Source organism: Geotrypetes seraphini, chromosome 11 (genome assembly GCF_902459505.1).
Source record: "Geotrypetes seraphini chromosome 11, aGeoSer1.1, whole genome shotgun sequence".
NCBI lineage: Eukaryota > Metazoa > Chordata > Amphibia > Gymnophiona > Dermophiidae > Geotrypetes > Geotrypetes seraphini.
Window position 1 is genome coordinate 89,736,686 of NC_047094.1, and position 17,088 is coordinate 89,753,773.

The following is a 17,088-nucleotide window of genomic DNA, read 5'->3' on the forward strand; positions in this document are numbered from 1 at the left end:
TCACCTATATTGCAACAGGCGCCTCCTCCAATTCTGGAGACCCAGTGCTATTCTCCCTGCCCTGGCTCATATTTCTTCACAGATTCCAGATCTAGCCTGGCAGCCCTGTACCCCACTTTGCTCATCTCCATCTCAAAGGGCACCTTTGCTACCAGATTGGTCAGTTCCGGAAGACCTTCCTCTGCCAGATCCGGGTCAACCCATTGAGCCGGACCAGTCGGTTTTTCCAACTGAAGAACTCTCCTGATTCTAAATTCCTACAGAAGGTGTCTTCATTGTCTGTCTCAAGAAGCGATCTCTATGGGGAGTAAAGATTTTCAAGCCATTCTTCACTCCTGTAAAGCCCCAGTAAAAGGGCTTATTTCCTTGCCAATACACCAAGTTTTACAAGATTTACAGTTGTCTAACTGGCAAAAACCTTTATCGGTTTCTACAGCTTCCAAGCGTCTTGATTTGAAGTATAAAGTCCAGAATGCGCCTGGTCACCACCTTCAACAGCTACCTCACCATTCAATGGTGTCAGTCGGCTCTTAAGAAGGTTAAGATGTTTAAATTGCTGTTAAATGCACCTCTGGGCAAAGATCTTCGCTTCATGGATTCCATTGAGCGTCGGGTATACCAAGGATCTGTGCTTTCTTCTAGAATCATTGCGCACCAACTCCAGATTTTTCATTTCCAACATTCTATACTTCAAAAGATTGACTCTGCTTCCCCAGAGTCTATGCCTGCCTTACTCATTGCTCTTCAAGAGTGTACTTAAACACTAACTATGATGCATATGATATGATATGATGTCTCGCACAGCCGGAATAGCAATAGCGGATTTACATGACAGGTTAGCTGATGCTCCCTATTTGAGTGACAGCTTATTTGGAGAAAAGGTACAAGACACAGTCTCACAACTTAAGGAAGACTCCTTGACCAGTAGAGAACCCTCAGCACATTCTTCAGAGTGCTCGCATCAATTTTGACGTCCTTCCTCTTCGTTTTCTTTTTCTTATAGAAGAACTTACCATCAACAATTTTTTTCAGCGATGTCCACATTGCAAATTTACTCCATATACTCGTCCTCCTGCACATCCCTCTCTTTTTCTCCAGAGGCAGTGTCCAAAAGACAAGAAGGTCAGCTTCAACCTAGTCCCAGTTTTTGACCATCTACCAGTGAGGGTGGGGCGGCTATCCCATTTCCATCTCACCTGGCAGGCCATCGCAATGGACCAGTGGGTTCTTCACATCATCGCTCAGGGATACTTCCTCGATTTCATTCCTGGTTCCATTCCTTTGCAACCTCCTCCGTCCAATATACCCCAATATCACATTCTGCAACTTGCAACAGAAGTCTCTCTTCTCAGCAACAGTGCCATCGAGGAGGTGCCTCACACGACTGCAACTCAAGGCTTCTGCTCCAAGTTTTTCCTTATCCCCAAGAAGATGCATGGTCTCCGTCCTATTCTAGATCTTCATCCACTCAATGCCTGCATCCAAGAAGGGAAAATTCAGAGTGATCTCACTTCCTACAATTTTACCTCTACTGAAACAACACGATTGGCTAGCCACCCTCTCGACCCTCATGAATGGTGTCTCCATCCGTTTGTTCTGAACCAAGTTTTTCAGCTTTGGGGAACTCCCATGCTGTATCTCTTCACTTCATAACACAATGCCAAATGCAGCAAGTTGGTTCGACCAGCTCCTCAAGCCATGGCAAGAGATGCTTTCTCCATTCATTGGGGTCACAACCTACTCTTTGCATTTCCATTTCTTCTCATTTCCAAAATACTTAAAAAGGTTTCCAGGGATGTAGCTCATGTCATATTCATTGCCCTCGCTGGCCCAGGCAAATATGGTACACACGCCTCCTGGACCTTCTAGATCAGCGGTCTCAAACACGCGGCTCGCATGTGGCTCTCCAGGTGCTATTTTGCAGCCCGCAATCTGGACGCGATGATCAACTGTAAAGTGGCGGCTGCTCCTCGCACATTTCTCTTCCCCCCTTCCCTTGTGGAGCAGCAGCGTGTCTGGCCGGCTCAAGTCGATCGATCCGTACAAAGCCGCGGGTGGCGGCTACTTGCGCTATCCACTCCTGCGTCGGAAGCCTCTCTGACATCACAACATCAGAGAGGCTTCTGACGCAGGCGCGGATCTCGTGAGGAGCTGCCACCTACGGCTTTGAACGGAACGATCGATTGGGAGCCGGCCAGACATGCTGCTGCTACAAAAGGAAGGGAACCGAAGGGGAGGGGAAAGAGAAATGCTCTGCTGCATATGGAAAGGAGGACCCTAGGGAAATGCTGCTGCTGCACAGGGAAAGGGAGAGGGAGGGAAGGGGGAAGAGAAATGCCTCTCCTGCACAGGAAAGGGGGGGAGGGAAATGCTGATGCTGCTGCATAGGGAGAGGGAGGGAAGGGGAAGAGAAATGTCTCTCCTGCACAGGAAAGGGGGAAGGGAAATGCTGCTTTTGTTGCTGCTGCACCCAATTGGGGAAAGAGAGGGAAGGAAGGAGAAGGAAGACAAGGGAGAAGAGAGGAACAAGAGATGCCAAGTTCATGGGAGGGAGGGAAGGAAAGGAGATATCAGACCATAGAGGGGGAGAGAGAGATGCCAGGGCAAGGGGGAAGGGAAGGAGACAGATGCCAGACCAGGGGGAAGGAAGGAAAGGGATGCTAGACCATGGAAATGGGACGGAAGAAGAGAGAGATAGGAAGGAAAGGTAAGACATGGAAACGTAGATTTTGAAAAGAAAGCAGAAAAATTGAATATTAAGTTAATGCCAAAGATGGATGCAAGGCAGAAAGTGAAGACGGAGAGTAAAACAGTCAAAGGCCCTGGAAACATAGTTAAAAGCACAGAAAAATAAAGTCACCAGCCAACAAAGGTAGGGAAAATTATTTTATTTTCAATATAGTGATTGAAATGTGTCAGTTTTGAGAAAGAAAAGATATTAAACTTTAAATGTGAGGGCTGCAGAAAAAATAGAGTACTTGGAAGGCTGCAGAAAAAAATAGTTAATTTCTTATTAAAGAAATGACAATTTTGCATAAGGTAAAACTCTTTATAGTTTATATATCTTTCCTTTTAACTGTTAAAGGAAAGTTTTATAAACTATAAAGTTTTACCTCATGCAAAATTGTCATTTCTTTAATAAGACATTAACTATTTTTTCTGCGGCCCTCCAAGTACCTACAAATCCAAAATGTGGCCCCGCAAAGGGTTTGAGTTTGAGACCACTGTTCTAGATGCTCCCCCAATATATCTGGGAGACCATCCAGCTCTTCTATCTCAACAGAATGGGATGAAGTAACTGCTCAATCTCCGAAGTCTCTTTGACAGCCTGGAAATTGAAAACTCAAAAGTAACAGATTTACACTTACCTCAATTTGTGCAGATGGTCCTGCTGGCAATTAGATGCCAGTCTACAAGAAAAGTCCTATCAATCCAAGTAGAAATGATTTTCTATCTGGTCACAGCAACATCAGCAGAATCCTTTTCTTTCTCCTGTTGACTGTTTTATCTTATATCTTACATTTGTTGGATTCTGGACTCAAATCCAATTCAGTCCGATTTTCATCTGGCAGCAAACTTAGCTTTCCATCATATTATCGATGGAAAACCAATTTCATTCACATCATCCACTGGTTTCTCGCTTTCTCAAAGGTATTAATAACCTTCAACCTTCTCTGCAAGATCCTCCTCCAGCATAGGATTTGAATTTGGTTCTGGATGTTTTGATGCATGAACCTTTTGAACCACTGGGGTCTGCTTCACTTTCTTTTCTGACTTGAAAAACAACCTTTCTAACATCTTTAACTTTAGCAAGAAGAGCTAGTGAACTTCAAGCACTGGTCACCTATTACCTGCATCTCCAGTTCTTTCCTAATAAAGTACATTTATGAACTCATCCGAAATTCCTTCCTAAAGTTGTCACGGATTTTTATCTTAACAAAATGATTACTTTACCTTCAGTTTTTTCCTCCTCCGCACTCCTCTCCAGCGGAGCAGATGCTTCATACCTTGGACTGCAGAAGAGCATTACTTTTTTATCTTAAAGCAACTGCTCCCTTACGTCAATCAAATCAGCTTTTTTTTTATTTTTAATTTTTAATTTATTCATTTTGAATTCTTACAACAAGTGAATTAAACATAATACAAATGATTTTCACATATCACTTGTATTTACAAACAAATAATCTTGTAATATAAAATAAATACCCCCTTTTTATTAATATTCCTAATTCCATATGACATACATTTCCCACCCCACCCCCACATATCTTCTATCTACGTGCTATGATATCTGATCATTAGAATAATTAGTCAATGGTTCCCATATTTTTTTAAAATTATGAAGATTCCCTTGTATCGCTAACATCTTTTCCATCTTATATATGTGACAAACTGAATTCCACCAAAATGTATAATTTAATTTAGTATAATCTTTCCAATTTTGAGTAATTTGTTGCATGGCGACCCCTGTCAATATTAATAATAATTTGTTATTATTTGCAGAAATCGGACTCTGAGTTCTCATTGCTGTACCAAATAATATAGTGTCATATGAGAGTCCTACATGGTTTTCTAATAATTTATTAATTTGGGGCCAAATTAGTTTCCAAAAAGCATTTATACAGGGACAAAAATAAATTAAATGATCTAATGTCCCAACTTCTAATCTACAATGCCAGCATCTATTGGATCTAGTGCTATCTATCTTTTGTAAACGCGTAGGGGTCCATAAAACTCGATGTAACAAAAACATCCACGTTTGACTCATAGATGCTGACTTTGTAGACCTTAATCTCCAGGACCAAAATCGTGGCCATTGAGATGCAGAAATTGTCTGCCCAATCTCAATACTCCAAATATCCCTAAGTCCAGATTTCTTTTTTTTATTTAAAAATCCATATAACAATTTATACCATTTTACGGCTTGGTGTCCCAAAAAATCTGCCTGAAAACAGAGAACCTGTAAGCTATATTGAGTATTAAGACCCTGCCATTCAGGGAACCCTACCTGAATGGCCTGCTTCAATTGCATCCATTTAAAATATTGTGTTTTATTTAAGCCAAATTTATGTTGCAATTGTGAAAAACTAAGCAGTGATCCTTCTGAAATGACATCATCCACTGTCCGTATACCTATATACTGTTTCCAGACGATTTTAAATCCGCCAATCTTCATCCTGGAGTTTACCCAGATGGATTGATTTAATGATTTAGCAATTGGATCTGGTGATAAATTACTAATATATCTTAAGGTCTTCCAAGTATCAAGTAAAATTCTATTATCTTTGTATTTCCTAGGCAATTTTATACTAACTACATGTTCTAAATGTAATGGGAACAGGAGCCGCCATTCTAAATATAACCAATCAGATACATTCTCCATGAGATCTGGGAGGATCCAATACATACCCTGTCTTAGAATATAGGCTTGATGGTACCTATAAAAATTTGGAAAATTTACCCCTCCCTCCATAATGGTTCTTTGTAATGATGCTAAAGCAATTCTGGGTCTTTTCCCAAACCAAACAAATTTTGTAAGAACATTGTGTAACTTTTTATAAAATGACCCCTGAAAAAATATTGGTATCATACTCATTTGATAACAAACCACAGGCAATATCATAATTTTAATTGTTTGAACTCTTCCCCACCAAGAGAGTTTTAAAGGATTCCATTGCTCACACATTTCTGTTATCTTTCTTAATAAAAGTTTTTCATTTTCTTTCACTGTGTAATCAATTGTATTTTTGATAATAATACCTAAGTATTTTAAACCTTCATCTTTCCATATAAATGAATATGAATCAAATAATCCTTTGGTACAATGAACATTAATTGGAAGAACTTCAGATTTACTCCAATTAATTTTATATCCAGAAAATTTTCCAAACTTCTCTAGAAGATTAAGTAAACATGGAATGGTATTCCCCGGTTCTCTTAAATACAGTAAAATATCTATCTGCATATGCAGAAAGTTTAAATTCCCAGTTAGTATGGGATTCCTTTTATTCCCTTAGTTTGATTAATTGCAATTAATAAGGGTTCAAGAACAACATCAAAAAGTAAGGGGGATAAAGGACATCCTTGTCTAACCCCCCTTAGCAAGTTAAATCTATCTGATAAATTATTATTAATATATAATCTTGCACCAAGAGAGCTATACAATGTCTGAATCATTTTAATAAAACCGGGGCCTATACCAAACCATTCTAAAGCTTGATACATAAAACTCCATTCCACTCTATCAAATGCTTTTTCTGCATCTAAAGATACTAGAAAAGCTGGATCATTAATATTTTTTGCTAAATTTAAAGAGTGAAATGCTAATCTAGTATTATTTGAGGAATGCCTTTTAGCAATAAATCCTGTTTGGTGAACATCAATAATAAAAGGAAGAGCTTTTGCCAATCTTGATGCTAATACTTTAGCAACCAATTTACCATCTACATTTAATAAAGAGATAGGCCTGTAATTTGAAACCAAATTAGGATCCCTGTTTGGTTTTGGCAAGACAATAATTACAGAATCAGCCTTAGTACCTGATATATTCCCATTATTCATTTGGTACTGATATAAATTTAATAGATATGGTAAAATAATATTTTGAAATGATTTATAAAATTCAACAGTATATCCATCACCACCTGGAGCGGATCCAACTCTAAGAGATTTCAATGCTGATTCTACTTCTTTTAAAGATATAGGATCTTCTAAACTTCTTTTTATATGATCCGGAACATTTGGTCCATTAAGTGAATTTAAAAAATCTAACCCATCTTGTTCTTTATTTTCATAAGTATCAGAAGAATATAGATCTTTATAAAAATCAAGAAACTGTGTTAAAATGTCCTTAATATTAGTGTGTGTATTGCCCTGCATATCTTTAATTGCAATAATTTTAGATTTCCTTTTTTTTGCTTTAAGAAAATTTGCTAGTAATCTTCCAGCCTTGTTTGAATTACTATAATACTGAACTTGCCGAGAGAACATATCTTTCCTCACAAATTGAGAAGAAATCTCATTATACTTAGCTTTTGCTTTTAATACTTTTTGCAATATATTATGTTCCCATTTCTCAATTAATTTATTTTCTAATACTTTAATTTCTTTTTCAAATCAACAAATTGTTTTTTAATAAATGTTGAATATGAAATAATATTACCTCTCATTGTTGCTTTAAAAGCATCCCATAAAATCTCAACATTTATATTATCCAAATTATTAATTTGAAAGAATTCATTCATCTTTAATTTAAGATCTTCCAGAAAGTTCGAATCCGCAAGTAAAGCATTATCAAATCTCCAAATTGATTTAGAATATACTAAATCATCATTCTGAAAGTCGATCCACACACCAGCATGGTCCGAAATTACAATAGGATCAATAACTGCTTTCATCACACGCTGTGCTATATTATTAGATACAAATATATAATCAATTCGTGAAAAAGACTTGTGGACCTAAGAACAAAAAGAAAATTCCTGATCATTAAAATGAAGAATACACCATATATCAACTAAATCACAAGATTGTACCAAATTATCTAAACCTAACGATTTCATAATTCTGCTTGGTCTCTTATTCAAAATCGGATCCATTACAGCAAAATCACCAGCTACCACTAAATTAGAAGCATCCAGTGGTAATAATATTTGTTGAATTTGTTTGAAAAACTCCATTTGATTCGAATTAGGAGCATACAAATTAAATAAATCCAGGGTTGTATTTCCCAGAATCATTTTGATATGCACCCATCTTCCTAAAGGATCAGAATTTATTAATTGAAAATCAGCACTACATTTCCTATTTACAAGAACAGCTACCCCAGCTTTTTTCCCTACAACAGGTGCAAACAAACATTTAGATACCCAACCCCCTGATAGCTTCTTAGATTCAATCCCGGAAAGATGCGTCTCTTGAATGAGATATACCGTAAAACACAAATTTATGTACAAAAATTTTTATATACCGCGCACACCCGTATACCGCGCATGCTGGCCAACTCTCCTTTCGCCTGCCCCGACTCTCCTCTCCCCCTTGAAGTCCTGTCCCCACCCTGAAAGCCTGATGCCCCCCCCCGACGTCCGATTCACCCCCCGCTGGACCGCTCGCACCCCCACCCCGAAGGACCGCTCGCACGCACTCCCACCCGCATCCGCACCCCCACCCTGAAGGACCGCTCGCACCCCCACAGCCTCCCGACCCCCCCCCCCATCATGTAGAAGCTCCTACCGGTGTCCTGCTGCTTTCTCTTGGCGGTCCTGGCCCTTCCGTGAGCCCTGCGCCTGCGCTGCTTCCTCTTCCAGCGGTTCGCCCTTTCTTTAACGTCAATCCCTCTTGCCCCGCCGACTCCCCGACACGATCGGGGCAAGAGAGAGCTCAAGCCCTCTTGCCCCAGCCAACCGCGGCACCCCCGACACGATCGGGGCAAGAGGGAGCTCAAGCCCTCTTGCCCCCCCGACACGATCGGGGCAAAAGGGAGCCCAAGCCCTCTTGCCCCGCCGACTCCCCAACTCCCCGACAATATCGGGCCAGGAGGGAGCCCAAACCCTCCTGGCCACGGCGACCCCTACCCCCACCCCGCACTACATTACGGCAGGAGGGATCCCAGGCCCTCCTGTCCTCGACGCAAACCCCCCCCCCCCCAACGACCCCCCCCCCCCCCAAATAACCTCCGACCGCCCCCCATGACACCCCCACACCCCTTCCCCGTACCTTTGTGTAGTTGGCCGGACAGACGGGAGCCAAACCCGCCTGTCCGGCAGGCAGCCAACGACGGAATGAAGCCGGATTGGCCCATCCGTCCCAAAGCTCCACCTATTGGTGGGGCCTAAGGCGCCTGGGCCAATCAGAATAGGTGAAACCAAAATACAAATACTGAGGAAGTATCAACAAAATATTGGAAATCCAAAATTACTTCCTGTTAACTTTGTAGAAAGCACAAATTGTTAATTCAACATATTAGCTGTGTCTAATGCCGTGCCTCAGAGACCGAGTCATCAAGCAAGATTATTTTGTGCTATTCTTCGGTCGGGATCTCAATCACAGGCATCTGGCATGTGCTAACTGCACTAAATTGTTTTTTGTTTTTATCTCTTTTTCTTTTAATATAAATCGTTATTGTTTGATTTCTAGTGTATTTTTAAGTTAAAATGTTGTAAATATTCAAAAATCTTGACCATTTAATACGATAGTGCATAAATTCAAGAAGCACTTATCTGGTTTGTCTGTCAGCACTGTTTATAGCCCAACGGGGCCACCCGTTTCACCCTGTATGGCTTCTTCAGGGGAAATACTTGACAGTGCCTAGAACACAAAACGATTAATTAGATTGTGCTGTATACTTCTTAAAACACAAAACACGTTAGTTTTTCAAAGTTTAAATGAGCAACTTACAGAACAGGAAAGACCCTGACTCCTCTGCATGAAATTCTCTAAAGAAATGGCGACGCGCTGTAAGACGCCAAGCTATTTATACTGCCCAATTCGGGCTTGCTAGTACTTGCATCACTTACGTGACAAACGTGAGTGAGCGATTTTTTATCAATGGGCAAACGTATCCATTGGATACGTTTGCCCATTGAAAAAAAAATTTTTTTTGTATGCTCATTGGATACGTTTGCCCATTGATAAAAAATCGCTCACTCACGTTTGTCACGTAAGTGATGCAAGTACTAGCAAGCCCGAATTGGGCAGTATAAATAGCTTGGCGTCTTACAGCGCGTCGCCATTTCTTTAGAGAATTTCATGCAGAGGAGTCAGGGTCTTTCCTGTTCTGTAAGTTGCTCATTTAAACTTTGAAAAACTAACGTGTTTTGTGTTTTAAGAAGTATACAGCACAATCTAATTAATCGTTTTGTGTTCTAGGCACTGTCAAGTATTTCCCCTGAAGAAGCCATACAGGGTGAAACGGGTGGCCCCGTTGGGCTATAAACAGTGCTGACAGACAAACCAGATAAGTGCTTCTTGAATTTATGCACTATCGTATTAAATGGTCAAGTTTTTTGAATATTTACAACATTTTAACTTAAAAATACACTAGAAATCAAACAATAACGATTTATATTAAAAGAAAAAGAGATAAAAAACAAAAAACAATTTAGTGCAGTTAGCACATGCCAGATGCCTGTGATTGAGATCCCGACCGAAGAATAGCATCAAAAATAAACAGCCTGTAAGTGATTCCATAACTCCATAAAAGGATAAGATTCCAAATATGAAACCATTTCAATTCTAAAGCCAGTAAACTGTACTAACTGTATTAATGACTGTATTAAAAGCACCAAATATATAATACATTGAACTGCATCTTTTAAAGAAATTGAAATGCAACACAGAGCATCTAAAAAATAAATAATAAAGTCCATGTCTCTATGTAATCATAAGTTCCTCTTGTTTCTGCAAAAAGTCCTGCAACTCTTCTGGTTCCTTGAAATTCGTTGTTTTATTCTTGAAAGTCACTTTCATCGCTGGATAAATCAGCCCATATTTTGCTCCAAGACTTCTGAGCTGTGGTCTCATATCAAGAAATTTTTTCCTCTTTGCTACAGTGGCAGGAGCAAAATCTGGAACAAAGTGTATGCGAGAGTCCTGAAACTTTAAGTTCTTATTTTCTTTAGCCAGCCGAATAATATCCAATACTTGCTGATGTCTTAAGTGCTTGAATATTATTGGACGAGGTCCCCTTTGAGTATCATTCCTCCTGATTGGTATTCTGTGAGCTCTTTCGATTTCAATAGGATATTTAAAGTTGAGAGGGAGGATTTTAGGGAGGAGATTCTCCAGAAAGGAAGTAATATTATTTTCTTCTGCCCCTTCCGGAATCCCAAGTAATCTTAAATTACTCCTTCTCTCCCTATTACTACAATCCTCCATCATTTGTGTAAGTATATCCATTTTCTTTTGCACTGGCTTGAATTTGAATAAATCTGTTTCAACTGCCAGCATTCTATCATTAAGATTAACAATCTTATTCTCCACCAGCTCCATTTTCCTGTTAAGAATATTTACTTCCTTCTTAACCTCTTTAATATCCTTGGAGTTTTCTAGCACAATTTCTTTAATTGCTTTCAGTTCCTTCAATATTTCAGCTGTTTCAACAACTTCCTTCTCAGCCTGTTTTTTCGAAGGGGTCGGAGGCTCGGGTTTGGCTCTTTTTGCACTTGCCGGCATCACAAAAGCTGAATCAGCTTTGTTATTCTTTCCAGACGCCATATTTAAAATTAACTCTCCCGTATCCGACAAGAAAAGTTAACTTTTGTAACTTAAATAATCTTTAAAACGATCTATCGGGATGGAGCTCACCGTTCACCCGACTATTGCCATGCGCTTCCAAGCCACGCCCCCAATCAAATCAACTTTTTATTTCCTATAACTCAGCTACCCTAGGAAAACCAGCATAAAAAAGAGCGATCTCCTCTTGGATAGTACATTGTATCAACTTTTGCTACACAAAGCAGCAGCTTCAATCACCTGGTCAAATTGGAGCTCTTGAAGTACCAGCTACAGCTTCTTCAGTTGCAACTCTGAGATCCATTCCTCTTCAAGACATTTGCAAAGCTGCAATCTGGCCCTCTGTGCATACGTTTACAATGCAGTACTGCCTGGATCAGAGTTTCGCTCAAGATATGCGATTTGGACAATCAGGTTTACAGAACCTTTTCACGTTTTCTTTTTCCTCCACCTAGTTTTTTATTATATCAGCTTGGGACACACCTGCAGCTGTCTACAGAGAACACCTGTTACAGGTAAGCAACTTTGCTTTGTCATAAGGGTGGTGGTGGGCTTTTAAAAAAATCTGGTTAGATTGTGTAACCTAAGATTTATATTCCACTCCAGTTCAGTGTTATATAAATTAAAAATTGCTTTATAACTAAGACCCTCTTACTAACCTCTCCGATGTTTATAAAATCCCTGTGAGCGTTGGAGCTGTGTTGGAGCATTTAGTGCTCCGGGCCACAATAGAAACCTCTACCGTGACTTAGTTAAAGTGAGGGAGGTAAGTTACACATCCAGATGTTCTCTTTTGTAAAACTTTTCAGACAGCACCTGCAGATCCCCCTTATAAGCTCACCCATGTTTCCAGCTATGTTAGTGAGAAAGATGTCTTTCAAATGCATATAAAACAATAACTTAAGATGTTTCTAAATTGTATTGTTATGGCTTGAACAAAGCCTGATGCTTAGAACTGTGATATAGGCAGTCTATAAATTTTTTTAAACTAAATATCAGTTGCCTTACCACAAACCATATACTATTTAGATATTTCTATTAAAAAAAAAAAAAACGTTCTTTATCCCATTTCAGACTAATTCTTCTGGGAGTCTTTTTCAAAGTGCTGGAAATCCTTGTCCTATTCTAGAGGCTGCCAAACACCAAGAATTGGCATTGCCAAGAGCTTTCTCCTTCTCATATCAACAAGAAATAGAATCAACCAAACAAACTTTAGGCAGCAGGAATAAGACTTTACCGGAACAGGTCTGGATAAAAGTGGGAGGTAATGTATCTAGTCGGTTCTGGTTAGTTTAGTTTTGTGTCTTTGTCATTGTACATGCATATAGGATTTGCACCTACACCCTGAAACACTGGTGTATTCTTAGCCTATTAATGGCTGTATTTTGCTTGACTCATTGTCCCAAAACCTTGTTTTGTATTTTAAAAAAATAAATAAATAAAATTTGAGGGTAACATTGTACAGATTGAGTAGGTAGCAAAATTATTGTGTAGGTCCCACCTTGTAAAGCTAAGTAAGCATTTTATGAAAGGCTCAGCAAGTATGGTGGCACTGCTGATAACACAAGAAACAAAAGTTGCCATACTGGGAAAGACCGAAATTCCATTAAACCTTGTATCCTGTTTCCAACATTGGCCAATTCAGGTCACAAGTACCTGGCAAGATCCTAAAAAAGTAATGCATTTTATGCTGCTTACCCTAAAAATAAGCAGTGGATTTTCCCAAGTCTGTCTTAATGGCTTATGGACTTTTTTCTTTTTAGGAAATTATCCAAACTAATTTCTTTCACCACATTCTCTAGTAGTGAATTCCAGAGTTTAATTACATGTTGAGTGAAGAAATATTTACTCTAGTTTGTTTTTAAATTTACTACTTGGTAGCTTTATTGCATGTCCCCTAGTCCTTGTATTTTTTGGAAAGATTAAACCAGCAATTCATATCTACTCGTTCCACTGTACTCAGTATTTTATAGACCTCTATCATATCTCCCTTGAGCCTTTTCCAAGTTGGAGAGACCTAGCTGCTTTAGCTTTTCCTCATAGGGAAATCGTCCCATTCTGTTTTATCATTTTTTTCTCCCTTCTCTGTACCTTTTCCAATTCTGCTATATCTTTTTTGAGGTGCAGTGACCAAAATTGCACATAGTATTCTAGGTGAATCATAAAGCAGTACAAAGTCATTATTTGGTTCATTTTATATCCTGTCTTCCCCAACGAGCTCAGAATGAGTTACAAGGTTGATATACATAATACATAGGTTATAAATTTACAGTACAGTTTGATCGACTTAGGTCAACATTATAGCATTCTAATTTTCGTTTTCCATTTATTTCCTAATAATTCCTAACATTCTATTTGCTTTCTTAACCACCACTGCACACCGAGTAGAGGGTTTTAACATATCATAGATGATGACACCTGGGTGATCACCTGCCATTTTGATGCCCGGTTTCCCAGTCTCGTAAGGTCCTTTTGTAATTTAAAAACTTTGTCATCAGCAAACCTAACTACCTCACTAGTTATTCTCATCTCTAGATCATTTATAAATGTTAAAAAGCAGTGGATCCAGCACAGACTCCTGGGGAACCTCACTAGCTACCTTTCTGCATTCAGAAAACTGACCATTTTATTTTATATTTATTTATTTACTTATTTGTGTTTCACTTGATCAACATTTCTAGGCAGATTTCAACAAACATACATAATTTGTAACAAACAAATACATTAAAAAAACAATTATTTAATAAATTTCAAAACACTTAGGGTTAAAAGCTGATTTTTCTAGATTTTCTTTTATCTTTTAATCAGTTCTTAATCCTCAGGACATTATCTCCTATTTAAAGGTGTGAATGGGGACATATTCTGGTTTCCATACCCATCCTGCCTCTCTCTTTGCCTCTAATTCATTTCTCTCTTCCCCCTCCCCTTCCTCCTCATCCTCCAGGTCATAAGAACATAAGAATACCCTTACTGGGTCAGACCAATGGTCCATCAAGCCTAGTAGTCTGTTCTCACGATGGCCAATCCAGGTCACTACTACCTTGGCAAAACCCAAGGAGTAGCAATATTCTATGCTACTGATCCAGGGCAAGCAGTGGCTTCCCCCATGTTTTTCTCAATAACAGACTATGGACTTTTCCTCCAGGAATTTGTCCAAACCTTTCTTAAACCAAATATATAATGCCTTTGATGCTTTATGATTCACCCAGAATACCATGTCTAACTTTCCTTATTCCCACACACATGATCCAACATCTTCATCTCCCCCCCAACCCAACACTGTTGCTCGTCTACCTACATTTAAAGTTAGTCCGGCCCTGCAGGTCAGCAGCAGCCATAAAGAAAGGCTGCCAGTGGTCTCCACAAGATCTTTACCTCTGACCTAGCTCGCCCCTTCTGACACAACTTCCTGTTTCAGAAGGGGTGGGCGCTCCTCGGCTGTGTCTGGGGTTTTGATGCAGTCCTCCTGAATTTAGCAGGTACTAGCAATCCAAGGCATTAAGAATGGCGCTGGAAGCTGGCGTTTTTGGTTTCAAGAGTGTCACGTTTCAATGGTATCAGATAAGTCCTTGCTTTAAATTACTGACTTGGCAGTGGTGAACTACATTGTGCCTTTCAAGTGCTTATCCTAGTACAAGTTTCCTATTTGAGTCATTTAAAACAGCTTTATTTGAATAGCTTTGAAGTAGCAGTGGCCTATTGAGCCCTGTGCCCTATTGGGAATAATTCATCAGAGTAGGAGTGGAGTTTTTTTTCCAAAACCCATGAAGCACAACTAAGGTTTTTTTCTCCACTCCTACTTCTATTCCCGTTGAATTTTTTATTTTTAGATGCATATGCATCTGCTAGGAGCAATGTTTGCATATTTTTGGAGCAGGCTAACTTTTGAACTATAGTGAATACCGTGCTCTTGCCAACTATTACAGTGATAATTGAAATCGCCCATTATTATACCGTTGCCCAATTCTCCAGCTTTCCTAATCTCTGAAAACATTTCTTCATCTGTCTGCTTATTTTGTCCAAGGGAACGATGGTATAACCCTACCTTTATATTCCTTCCTTTCACACATGGAATTTCTGTCTATATGGATTCCACATTATGTCATGCTGAATGTTTATTTTATTTGATTCAATTCCCTCTTTAAAATATAGCGCAACCCCCCCCCCCCCCCCAAGTTGATAGACTCTATCCTTGGGATATAATTTATACCCAGGTAATACAGTGTCCATTTGATTGACCTCCTTCCACCAGGTCTCCAAAATGTCTATTATATCTACCTATTATCCCAGGACAAGCAGGCAGCATATTCTCAACATGTGGGTGACGTCGCCAACGGAGCCCCGCAGCGGACAACCTCGCAAGCAGACTTGCTTGAACATCTTTTAAGAACTTACAAGTGCTGCACCGCGCATGCGCGAGTGCCCTCCCGCCCGAGTTAGGGTGTGCGTCTCCTATGAGTTACCTCAGTTCAATGTTTTCCGCGGAGCCGAGAAGTCCAGTTTGCTTCAGCTCTGCAGTTTCTTTGTTGCCTTCTCGCACCGCGGCTTTGTTGTTTTCTCGAAGTTGCTGTGCCGGCGCATCTTGTAAGTTTTACTTGTAAAAAAAAAAAAAACAATAATAAAACTTTTCCTCCGTATTTTTCGGCCAGCGGCCTCTGGGCTTAGGTCCTGCCGCCGAACCTTGTTCATTCGCCGGTTTCTATTTTTTCTATGTCCCAGCCTCTTACCGGTTTTAAAAAGTGTAGCAAGTGCGGCCTGATCATTTCAATCACTGACCCTCATCATTGTCTGCCTTGGACCAGAACATTGTCCTGACACTTGTCTATGCTGTGCTACCCTTCAACCTCGAGTCCTTCAGAGCCGCTGTGCTAAAATTCTTCAACTGTTTGGCACTATGGAACAGTCTGTGGATAAGGCCTCAACCCCCGTAGTGGCCTCGACTAAGGCCTCAACCTCGACAACCTCGTCCTCGAAGGCCTCATCTGTGGGCCCTTCTAAGGTTTTGTGTATGGGTAAGTCTCCTGTTTCTCCTTCAGGTGCCCTTCCTAAGAAGCCTCCAGAGTCTCAGGCATTCCAGGAAGTGAGTGGAGTCCTGCCAGCCTCTACGAGACCTCCAGCTAAGCGTGCCTCCAAACATAGGGAATACTCATCCTCGAGGTCACCCTCCTTGGAGCGCACTGCTGCACCTTCTGGACCTGATCCCTTGGTCTAGGTGCCTATGTTCAAGGACATGTTGAAAGCCATTTTGACCACACAGATTACCTCGGTCCTGGCTCAACTTGTCCCTGCCTCGACCCTGCTTCCTATGCCAGCCTGAGCCTCCTGTCGAAGCACCTCAAGGCAAGCCTCGACAATCTCCAGTGACTCTTCGCCTCATCCTTCCAGGTCAGAGTCTCTTGCACCTCGATCGAAGCACCACTTGAAGCACACCTCAACCTCGAAGCACCTTGCTTCCAAGCAGAGTCAGGAGTCTTCTCTCAAACAAAAGGACTCGCCTCCTCATAGTACTGATTCTTCTATGCCTTGTTTATCGAGGGCCGTCGAGGCTCCTACGAGACCTAAACACAAGCCTCGGTCTCACAAGTCTACACCTGCTGCTTTACATCGAAGCCCATCCAGGTTGAGGACCCCTCCATCGAGACCATCTGTGAGGGAACCTTCTCCACCTGCCTCAAGACAATCCGTCCCTCGGACTCCGGGGACTTCTCCATCGAGGCTTCTGAAGCGCAAACACTCTGACTCCTCCTATGATAGGCAGTGGAGCTTCTTCAGTTACCATGGCGCTAGATTCTGAAATGCCTTCTCAATATTCCAGAGAAGCTTCACCATCTTATTTGGCTGTTCCCAAGTCTCTGT

At 40.5% G+C, this 17,088-nt stretch overlaps 1 protein-coding gene across 2 annotated transcripts in view; it reads left to right on the forward strand.

The window, feature by feature from the left end:
* Positions 1 to 17,088, forward strand: part of TCFL5 (transcription factor like 5) — a 226,581-nt gene that overhangs the window by 5,481 nt on the left and 204,012 nt on the right. For both annotated transcript variants that reach the window (XM_033962533.1, XM_033962534.1), the window contains exon 3: positions 12,307 to 12,496. In XM_033962533.1, coding sequence (XP_033818424.1) covers positions 12,307 to 12,496 — 190 coding nt within the window. The remainder of the gene's footprint in view (positions 1 to 12,306; positions 12,497 to 17,088) is intronic.